At 42.4% G+C, this 12341-nt stretch overlaps 1 protein-coding gene across 1 annotated transcript in view; it reads right to left on the reverse strand.

Moving 5' to 3' along the window:
• Positions 1-12341, reverse strand: part of SRPRB (SRP receptor subunit beta) — a 437229-nt gene that overhangs the window by 36208 nt on the left and 388680 nt on the right. The window contains exon 6 of the mRNA XM_044070458.1: positions 10772-10826. Coding sequence (XP_043926393.1) covers positions 10772-10826 — 55 coding nt within the window. The remainder of the gene's footprint in view (positions 1-10771; positions 10827-12341) is intronic.

The following is a 12341-nucleotide window of genomic DNA, read 5'->3' on the forward strand; positions in this document are numbered from 1 at the left end:
CTACAAACAGATTCCTATGTAGCTCGACTAAAGAAACTCCAGCTCTACTCAGTTGCTTACCGCCTACTCAGAGGCCATCTATGCCTGACATACAAAGCCATGTCAAACCCATAATTAATGAACATGCTCCACCTCAAAAAATCCAAGTCCCTTAGAGCTACACGCTCCAGGGACCTAAACCTCAGCACAAAAATAAATAGGACATGCTAGAGGGACAGATTCATTTCCCAGAGGCTCCCCTCACTCTGGAATAGAATCCCAATTCATGTTAGACATAGCCCCTCGCTGACCCTCAAGCGAAATTTGGACGCGTGGATGGGAAATCGCAAATTCACCCCTGGGATATCTCCTGTGTCCCTGCTAGACAGAGGCACAGTAAACTAATCTTAAAAGGGTACCTTCTGTGACCTACTTTACAGAGGCACAGTGGGCTAATCTAATAGGGAGGCGGAAGCCAAATACACTCTGGCTAGGCTTATAAATGCCCTAGGGCAGATAGCCTAGTATCTACCTATGAACCTATGAACTGTACTGTATTTCTTCAATTTATTTTTTTCTGGTTGCTTGAGAGTGCTGGTTGTTTGAGTTCCGGTTAACTGACAGTTTACTGTATTAGGGTATAAAGTTTAGTAATTAAAATACAGAAAACTGAAAGTTAACTTTTTTTAATTTATTTTTGATTTATTTAATTTTACAGATTTACCTACTTATACAGACTTTCACTGAGGTTTGACAGTCAGAATGTAGTTTGTAAAATATTACAAGTCCTTACATAGTTCCTACAGCATACTGTGATATTTAGGCATGATGAGGTGTGTGTGTGTGTGTGTGTGTGTGTGTGTGTGTGTGTGTGTGTGTGTATACCATATATTACACACGTACACACAAATATATATGTATGTATGTATGGGTCCCACTCAGAAGCTCGGCTCTTCAGGTCGAGACCATATGATCAACTTATATAATTGCGGTTCAGAGGGGATTGGGGAATTTAGCTTTTTCCTCACTGTAGTGCACTGTTGGAGTTGGTATATATAATATGCAGGGGGTGTACAGGAAATGGGGGGGGGGGCTAGACCCCCCCTGCAAAAACACAGACTTTTGTTTTCTGAAGTTCAACTTTGCAAAAAAAGTCAATCATATAGCCTTGACTATATGAAATTCAACTTTTTTGAAAAGTCGAGCTTTTGAATGGGCTATTTTATATATATATATGTGTATATATATATATATATATATATATATATATATATATATATATATATATATATATATATATATATATACACATACATAGACACACACACACACACATCCATCCATAGCCCCTAATCCCATTTTTGCACGTGGGGTCAGGGTGTCACTTCAACAGTGACAATCATCTAGAGCTGAGGATCAAGGATTACTAAACTATTCTACAGACAGATCCAAATACATTACTAAAAGATAATTTTACCACATAAAGGGCGTTCATTGTGTTTTTTTGCAGGATGTATGCCACCCTCCATCCCCCCCACACTCCTGCAACTATGTAAATATACTAACTCTGAAATCGCCAAGAGCAGGAAAAGATATTTCATGCTACCCCCTAATGTCTAAGCTCACAAGATATAACCCACAGCACCACAGCCATTCAATCTAAATATCATACTTGGCCGAATCTGAATAAAAAAAAAAGAGAGTCAACCAACTGTCAGTCTTCCACGATAAAATATATACTATACATAAAATGTCTGTGGTGCTCAAGATGCAAATCACAGGATCATTTATACCTTGCCAATACCCACCCTAATGTTGTACCTCCTTTCTTAAAAAGGGCAAAGCAGGCGAGTCAGAGAGTAAATTTATGGGTACTCATCCAATCAGCATTTAATTCGAAGGATGTTAGGGACTCTTTCTAACTTCCAGTGGAAATCTGTTACAAAGACAGGTAGGAACAGGATAACATTTGCCTCTCCTGACTGTTTCTCTGAAGTGATGGTGGAGACTTAATTCCCTAGCTTGGTATTAGTGGAGCTATTTGACTTGTAAAGATACAGGAGAATAAGGAGGGCAGAAGGCATAGATCTCGCAAAATCCTATAAGAAAATAAGCAAAGGGAGAGCACTTCAAGCCTTTCCTAGTAGCTCAGATTTTAAGTCAACAATCTTCTTAATTAGTAATCTCAGTGGTCCTTACAGTTGCTTAATATGTCTAGAAAGGATCTAGCCCAAAACGGGTAGTTTACTCACTAATTGCTCTAAAAGTTGCTGAATACAGAGAGAGAGCGTCTTTTGACCTGGATGATATGTCCTTGGATATTAATTCTGCTAAAAAGAAAGACCTTCGGACCACTGCTGCTACATGGTAGAAAAAAGATACGGAATTATTGATCCAGGTTCCAAGATCCCTGACCACTTTATCATTTTGGAGTGGGGTATGGACTATACTGCAACAATGAGGGGCACAGCTGCTTACCAGATGCGACTATTATACACTTTTCTTGCATTTAATTTTAACCCTTTTGCCATACACCCTTTGTCTGTGACGGTTAGTTCATGGTGTAATGAATGGGTATCAGAGAGAGATTTGGCAACAGCACCCTGTTTGCAGTCATCAAATTTTGGTGCCATGTCGAAGCTCATGTGACTGCTCCAGCTAAAACCTCCTGGATGAACAATATAACAAAGTCACCTTGTAACTTTGACTCTCTGCATAGATTTAGCCTTTTCTTCCATCTTTTTTAGAATCTCTTCTGCTTTGGTGCCAAACAGATTGTCCTTGTTCAAAGGAGTGTCTAGTAATTTTGATTTGACATGGTCTGGCAAAGTCTGCTCCTTAAGCCAAGCATGCCTTCTCAATACAGAACCAGTGACTGCTGCCCTGCAAGATGCTTCTAGGGCGTCAAAAACACATTGCAAAGTATGCTTCCTGACTTGGCTTGCAGAATGCATCTTCTTCTTCTTTCGGCTTTTCCCGGTTAGGGGTTGCCACAGCGGATCTTCTGTCCGCTCATGATTGACAGTGGAGTTTCACAGTGTCACACACGCACACGCTCACACCTAGGGCCAATTTAGAGTGTCCAAATCCACCTACTGCATGTCTTTGGGATGTAGGAGGAAACCGGAGCACCGGGAGGAAACCCACACGACCACAGGAAGGACATGCAGACTCCGCATAGAAGGCACCCCAGCCGAGAATCGAACCGGAGAACCTCTTGCTATGAGGCAGCAACAATAACCGCTGCACCACCGTGGCCGCCCAGCTTGCAGAATGCATAAGCTCTTGTAATTCCTTATTTTCTGCAGTCTGTAAAGGTAGCTAATTTTTGCTTCATAAGTTCCATAATATGTTGCTAGTATTTCAGCATGTGAACTAGCAATTCAATGCCCTAATGGCGAGAGTTGCAGAGGTGTGGTGTATACTTTTTTACCCCATCTGTCTAAAGCTCTGGAATCCCTGTCTGAAGGAATGGGATTCTTAGCTGTAGTTGCTTTTATACCTTTAGGCCCCTGGGAAATGACCTCTGGGTAAGCAGTAGGATTTTTGAAAACAAATTTGTGAGAGTCAGGGACTCTCTAGTGCCTCTCTGGTTTTCTTGGAGCAGGAGGTAGAGTATCAGGAGTTAGGCTGGACTCCATAAAAACATCATCCACAACATCCAGAACTGGAGGTATTGCTAAAGGTCTACGTTGTGGCAAATCTAGAAATTCTCCGAGTCTCTTTTTGGACTGAGGATAGTCTTGGCATTCCCAGTGGAAATGCTCTCTTAAAGTATGTAGGGTTTCGCCAAAAGAAAAATCCTCTGGAGGGGAAGCAGAGGGAATGGATTCCTCTGCATCTGAATCCTCATAAGCAGATAAAGGCATGTCTTCATATTCAGAAACCTCAGAGTCGGACTCCTGGTCTGTTAAAACTGCTGGGGACAGGTCTCTCTCTTAGCAGAAGAAGCCTGGCTACCCCTAATCAGCATTATCAGGTCTTCTGCCATTTTAAGCATTTGATGTTGTGGCAAGGAAACAGGTGCTTGAGTTTGGGTCGTCGTTTTTTTAGGCGCAGCTCGTACTCTTGGCCTTAGAAACTCAGTAGTTTTAGACAAAACTGAAGATGCGAAAGACGTCAGTTTGTGTCGAGAATCAGTAGTGTGAAGAAATTCCTCAGAAGCCGGTGCATGCACAGCGGCTCCGGACCCATCCAAGGTAGTGACATCTGCAGGTTCTGGTGTCACAGAAGAGTCTTGCGGCATACTGGACTCCAAACGGGTCTTGGTAGTGGCCTGCGAATACATCAAAGCGGGCATCAGGAGCTGCGAAAGCACTTCACTGAGTACCGGCGAACTGGCGACTAGCTTAACAGAAGTGTCGTCGGCAGTTTTGGACCTGTGCAGTCTGTTTCTGTCTTTATACTTACGTTTTTTTCGCAAGATCGGTAGTCGGATGGCTTACCGAAGCCATTTCAGAATACGGAGATAGAGCGTGAAAGTATTTACCGACAATAAGGGCCCGACAATGAATAGTTCGGGCATTGAACAAAGCACAAAACCGACAGCGAGGTACGTCGTGGTCAGGACCTAAACAGATGACGCAGTAAGAATGGAAATCTCGGTGTGGTATTTGCTTTCCACAGGAGAGACAATTGTTAACTTTTTCTGACATCGGTTAGAACAAGAAAAAAGGATCCCCAATGGGTTAAACTTAGCTTTAGAAGATTTCAGAATGATTCAATTCGGAAACGAAAACTCGGGTAGCGGCCAACCGGCACTCATGTGAACTTGCTTCTGCTTCGGGCTCCTTGGCAAGAAAGATTGATGTAATGGCATCGGCTACCTGTTTATATACCCTGAAGACCTGACGTCAGTCCTGGAGTGACAGCAACCGACGTAGAAATACTATGTCTCTGGTACTCTGGCCGACTGAGGGCTACCTGCAGGCAGACAACCCAAGTGTGATGACTGCAACAGTGAAACACGAAGAATATCTGATTTTCCTAACTTGGGTCCTGAAAAAGACAGGAACAATTGGTCAGATTTTCGGAAAGATTTAGTCCTAAAAAGAAACATAGCTGTCTATGTACATCCAATAAATGCAAGCTATATTCTCCTTTATTAGAAAAGTTTGGGAAGAAAACTGGCAGGTCGATGGATTGATTAATATTCGTCTCCAAGACAACCTTGGGTAGAAAGGAGGGGTTAGTCCGAAGAAATACTCTCTCTGTGGAAGACTATGTAAGGGCGTTTTACACACAAGGCCTGTAATTCTGATACTCTTCTCGCTGAGGAAATGCTACTAAGAATAAAGTCTTCCAAGACAAGAATTTTATACCATAAGTGGCAGCAGGCTCAAAGGGATGATGAGTCAAAGTTTGTAGGACCACCATCAAATTCCAAGGTTCAATGGACTCTTTGAAGGGCAATTTTATATGCAGGACTCCTTTCAAGAAAATTTTACAGAGATGGTGAGATATTAGAGGAATTTTGGAAAGCATTATGGAAGTTTGAGAAGCTCCTGAATTCTAGGGTTCTAGGACACTGATGTGCGAATTGGCCTCTAAAGGAGACAGCGTCTTGGACCGTCTTTCCCTGAAAATGCCCACACACAGACAGGCAGAGACAGAGACAGGCAGAGACAGACAGGCAGAGACAGACAGGCAGAGACAGACAGGCAGAGACAGACAGACGCACACAGACAGACGCACACAGACAGACGCACACAGACAGACGCACACAGACAGACGCACACAGACAGACGCACACAGACCGAAAGTTCAGAAACACGAAACGTCACATACCCGACAATCCACAATCCCGACACTCAACAAACAAAACAAATCCCCTGTCCAAAAAGCACACACGCACAACACAAGCACACCAAAAACCTTACAAACCTACACTGAACCTTACATACACCACTATCTATGCACTAACCTTAACCCAAACCCTAACACTAAGGTCCGTCACTATCGCACACTCACCTAACCCGCGCCCTAACCCTAACTCACTTAACCCGCCCCTATCCCTAACGTCTATCACTATCACACACTCACCTGACTCGCGCCCTAACCCTAACTCACTAAACCCGCCCCTACCCTACAGACCGTCGCTATCGCACACTTACCTTACCCACACCCGGACCCTAACGTCCATCCCTATCACACACTTACCTTTACATGTCAGTGTTCTCAGCATCGGGATTCTCAACTGTCGGTCTTCTCCGTTGTCGATCTTCCATATATATATATATATATATATATATATATATATATATATATATATTATATACACACACAGATTATATATATATATATATATATATCTAAAATGTATATGTGTGTTATATATATATATATATATATATATATGTATACATATATATATATATATATATATATATATATATATATATATATATATATATATATATATATATATATATATATATATATATATATATATATATATATATAATGTATATGTGTGTAAAAAACATTCTGGTGCCGAGTGAGCCAACTGCGAGACTGCTGAGGTGATTGCCCTCTCCATAACCTGTAAGGCAGGCCGGCCCGAAGAGGAATGGGAACAGATAAAGACAACCTCGGAACCAGGGTCACACCCCGCTCCAAGCCCATCTCCAGGGAAGGAGCAGCGAGGGGACTCGGAGCTGTCAAAGCAACCTGAACCATAGACGGCGCTATAGAAAAAAATCAGTGCCGTACTAGGGATCATGGTGCCGACATACCAATCATGGTCTTGAGAGTGGGTCGGCTCTGACTGAGCCATGGTCCACAGGGTAGTCTCTGGAACCATGGTAAGATCTACCAGTGGAACCACAGAAGCTGGCATCGGGATAGGCGTCTGTATCAAGTGCGCCAAGACCTGCAGGGAGGTTGAAGGAGGAATACAGGTTGGAGTCTGTGGAGAAAACACTTTAGCTCCAGGTGGGAGGGAGGTCCTAGATGGAGGTGGGATGCCTCTGGCCGCTAAGAGCTGATCCACGAGTCTCACTATACTCAGCTCCCAAAGCCTCCTGGTGGAACGGGTTGACATCCCCGATGGGGATTCTGGTTGATCAAGGAATGGACTTTGCTGTCCAACAAAGGGGTCAATGGATGGGGAATATCAGGTCTTGGCTAGTGTCTTAACCTTTGGCACCATGGTCAGAAGTCCAGAAAGTTGCGATGATGTGGGGGGGGGGGGGGGTGACCAGTTTTAAGGGAGAAACTATTGTTGGTGCAGAGAAGGTGTGTGGTACCGTGGAAGGTGTCGGTACCATGGGAATAGTGGTTGTCTGTTCCGTAATCAAGGATGGCACTGTAGACGGAGTTTTAGGCTCTAGTGCTGAGATAGGTATCAGAGTTATTTTGACATGTTTAGTTTTCAGTTCCATATGAACCTGGATCTTAGTTGTTTTTGGATCCTGGGACTGAATGGCTCCTCTTCTTAGTCTCTTTTTTAGGAGGAGTTGAGACCTCAGCCTCACATAAAGCCTCCCAGAAAGGGATTTTTAACAGACCCTTTAAGATCAGTTTGTTTCTGCACTCAGCTAAGGTGCGGGCACTAAAGCCCTTACACAGCTCGAACACAGGTTGAATCATCAAATGTGGCAATCCTAGGCAATATACACAAAAGAGATGCCCATCGGAGTTTGGCATCTTCCTGCCACATTTGTCACACTGTTTAAATCCAGTAGTGCCTTTCTTGTCAGCCATTACCAAAAATATAGTTAAGCACAATTAAACCTCAATTAAATAGCAATCAAACAATGAAATATCCTGTTACGCAACAAGGGATACACACGCATGCACATAGAAGGAAAGAATTTTTTTTTTTTTTTTGGATTTACAAACAATGGTAAATGGAAATATACCCAAAGGGAAAAAAGGGAAGGAAATAATACCAACAATGGCATTTAGAATATCAAAGGAGAAAGAAGAGAGGGGCCTGTACCTACAATAGTATGAAGAAATACCAACACGGTAAAAGGAAAGGAAAAAAAATCATTCACACAGAAGGGGAATTATTTCTAACTATAAATGACTAAGATAAAGGAAGGATTACAGAAGAATACAAAGCAAAATTTTCAAATATTGAGAAAAAACAGAACAATTAGCTTGAGAGCTTGCCTGATGTGTCTTGAAACTCGACACGGCAAACGAGATCCAAGGAGACGAGGAGAGGAGCGCTATGGGTAACCTTAGCTCGAGAGTTTTTGGCTGGTGCAAGCTTGTTATACTGGCCAAATCGGTTCCGAGAACAGAACCAAAACCCATCTGTCATGAATAAACAACATCAGATCAGACATTGCCTGATCCCCTGACACCTCCCTATGGCAAAACCAGGACCTGGGATTCTGATCCTGCAGGAACTGAAAGAAGAGGAGCCAATTTTGGATCCAGGGATCTCCCACAGTCTAAGCTGGCTGGGGACGACAAAAGACACATCTCAATCTGGGCCCTAACGAAACTCCTCATCCTGTCCACGTCTGAGGGTAAGATGCTCCTAAAGGATCTACAAGAGGCTGAAGAGCGAGTGGGTTCTGAAGGGGAAGCCTGCAGGGATCCCACCACTCTGTGGCATTCCCAATCCGGGGAATGACGTTTGCATCTAGGATCCAAAGCCTTCGGATACCTAGGGGATCTAACTGGGGAACTCAAAATAACTAGCTCCAGATCCGAACATGTCGGATCCAAGCCCTGACGTACATCTTGCCTCAGATCTGAGGGAGCTAATGGAACCAAAACATAAGTAGGACCTGAGGAAACTTCTGCACTGAAGGACAGATCCTCTGCCTTGGGATCCAAATCTGCCAAAGACTGCTTTGCATCTGAGGGACTGTGATCAGAGAGTCTCAGCCATTTCTGAGCAGCCAGAGGAGAAGCCCCCGGGGAGGCAGTGGAGGCTTTCTTCTTAGGGTCTTTATGGTCGCTAGAAGAGGGGGAGCCCGAAACAAAGGGACCTACTTGAGCCATGCTCCTGAGCAGAAGCTTATTCTGGCAATCCACCAATTTTTGAGGATTGAATGCAGCCCAAACAGAACATTCAGCCTCGAGGTGGTTGGATCTCAGGCAAACACATTTCCTATGGATGTCAGAATTAGGCAATTTCCACCCACAAGAAGAATACCTCTTAAATCCTGTTGGCTTGTCTGGCATGTCCTGCCAGCAAGCATACAAACACGCAATACAGAGAACATCAAACACACACAACACAGAGAACACTGACAAGAGAAGAACCAAGTATCAGCCCCTGAACTACCTACAGAGACAGAAACCAGTAGCCAGGCCAAACACACAACCAAACTGAAAAGAGCCCAAACAAAACCCCACTAACCCCAAACAAATAACTAAACTAAGGAAGAAGGGTACAGTAAAAAAGACGTCAAGCACCAAAAGGGAAGGGAGAGCAAGCCTAATGCTTAACAAGTGCTAAAACAGGGAAGGGAGGAAGACAGAAGAATAAACTACTAATTACTAGCCAAAAATTGGAAAAAAGACGCACTAACCCAAGGAAAAAAACCTTAAAAAACACTGCAAGCCAGGAATCACATCTGTAGCTAAACTCTGCAAACAACATCTGAGGGTTTGAAGGTAGAAAGGGGTTATGGGAATGGGAGGAGCTCGAGCCTTGAATCTGCTCTGGGAAGTTGCCAGATCGGATCCAAGACCCAGTCGTGATGAATAATAAAATGGATAACATCAGATCATGATAAAGTGGAAAAGGGTACTTCAGAACAAACAATTAGCTAAAAATGTATTTTACCACAGAAATACGTGTTTTCAGGGATAATTTAATTTAAACAGTTCTAATATTCAGTTAGGGGTTATCAGGAGCCCAATCCCCTATACATTATGGGGTTATATTACGGCAGCTCTTGGAGTAAGTGCAAATCCCAAGTGTCATCACATTTAGACTGATAAATCAGACAGTCGACAGGTATACGAAAGACAATCCCAGAGGTTGGGGAATATGCTCCATCCCCAGGGACTGAGTGATCTCTGGGTAAGTATATATAATCAGCAGGGAATGGGGGGGGCAGAGATGGGCTTACCCTTTTGCAAGACACAGTGTTTTTGACCATGCATTTCCCAAGGTTATGCTTGGAGCATCTGCAATGACCTGTCAGCAATGCTAAGGTCAATTTCTACGGGTCAACATTTGGGAGTTTCAGTGCACTGCAGTGAACCCATAGAGATTTTATATATAATATAGAGAAAGAGACAGCACACGTGAGTGAGCAAGAGAAAGACAGACTGGTATAGATACATGTATGTATTTTATACATTATAAACACACAATTTATTTATTTGATCCAATGCTCACATTAATAAACAGAGTACTCGACAAATGCAGCAGAAGAATGTCAGCATTCATATATAGGAGATTGCAGTACAGCAGGGGTAGGGATTTATCCTTTACCACATTGTTGCAATCTTGGAATGGATGTAAGTAGCAGGAGAAATGGGGGCATAAAACAGCTATACATACATATATGTACACACACACACACACACACACACACACACACACACACACACAATTAAACTGTATTCAGACAAAGTTACCCCAAAAAGGGACATTTACAGTAGTGAATATCCTTGCTTACACAAACTCAAACCACACAAGACTGGCAATTCTTCTACTTAAATTCCACTATGGTGGCATAGAAGATTAAAGCTTTAACTGGGCTAGAAACAAATGATTAAAAAAAGCAAAACACAGAAGAGCAACAATTCTGAAATGAAACCCAACCTTCACATTTATATTATTAACAAACAAACAGTCCCAGTTTATACTTACAGTTCTTTTTCTAGCTGCTGTTGTATCAGTTTTGCAGATTTAGCCATTGTAATATCTACAGGGAAAACATTACAGTCAGTCAGTCTGCTGCCACCTTAGTGATCTCCAAGCCAAAAGGGATGGGATACGCATGCTTCTACATTTAGAGGCACTTTTTTTTTTCAATGATGCACATTACCTTTCTTTGTTTTGAAATTAAAAAGGCAAGAACATGAGAGGAAATATACCTACCTATGCGGCTCCCAGGAAATACACTAGCAGACACACTTCAAAAATTAAACTAAAAGCACATAAGCCTTATAGCAGAGTATCATTGTTGCCATAGCAATGCACTAACATATGGTTAAAAAAATTAAAATCAACTGCATCACATCCTCGCTGCCTGAACGGCAAATACATGCCCTGCTATGTCAAAATTCCATTTCACTTGCAAATCTGAATTACTTTAATACAAATGTTTCTCTAACATCAAAATTAACAGCAGGTGCCTTGATGTACTTTGACAAACTAGTTTATCTTAGCAGTCCTTGCAAATCTGAAATGCTCTGTACCTTGGCTATAGAAAGCATTTAAATGGCAAGAAAGTACAGTTGTATATGTATAAAGAGTAGATGTTCGAATGATCACTGCTGCAGTAGCCATAGCTATATGGGTTTATATCCAGTCAAGGATACAACAATCATCCAGCTTCCAAAACTTCAGGGCACCTTCCATTCATGCAGTTTGGCAGCTTGAGCGGAGGTGACTAAACAAACAAGTTTGGGCACCAAGCCCTTCAGAGTTTTCCTTCCAAAAGAGAGAGGGAGGTTGAGCCCTGAAAGGACAATGCTAGGGAAAACAAAAAATAATCACAGCTTGGCAAAACAATACACCAAAAAACAAGAGGGGGATGGGAGTGAGTGGCTAAGGCAGCACTGATCACCAACATCTACTATTATGGTAAGTTTACCTACACAAATGTACTGTTCATTATACCGATCACTGCTGCAGTAGCCTTAGCTATATGGGTAGATTACTCTAGCTTACTACATTTAGGAGGTGGAAGAGGAGTCCAGAAACCCCTGGAGAATGGTCTTAGCAAAGCTTGATCTAGACCTAGAGAAGGAATCAGGCCTACTGCTTTGTAAAAGTATGTACAGAAGACCACATTGCCCCTTCTAGAATACTTCTATTATCCAGCTCTTTCTAAAAAGCCATAGATGAAGCAAAGGTCCTGGTAAAGTGGCCCTTGACCCTGTGTGGAATTCTTTTGTTGTGGCAAGTATAACAAAAGGTAATAACCTCAGACAACCATTTGGAAATAGTCTGCTTTGACACAGGTTGCCTCTTCTTACCTTCACAAAAAATGAACAATTGATTGGAAGATCTGAAAGATTTAGTCCTGTCAAGACAGTACCTGAGGTGTCAGTGGACTTTCAAAGTAAGAAGCAACATTTCTCCTTATTCTTAGGATTAGTAAAGAAAATAGGAGAAAGGATAGTTTGGTTTAAAGTAAACTCTGATACCACCTTTCAGCATAAAAGGCAGATTAGTTCTCAAAGAATCTGTCTGTACAGCAAGTGAGACAGAG

The sequence above is a fragment of the Protopterus annectens genome, chromosome 4.part1 (assembly GCF_019279795.1).
Source record: "Protopterus annectens isolate FY-2018-M chromosome 4.part1, PAN1.0, whole genome shotgun sequence".
NCBI classification, from domain to species: domain Eukaryota; kingdom Metazoa; phylum Chordata; order Ceratodontiformes; family Protopteridae; genus Protopterus; species Protopterus annectens.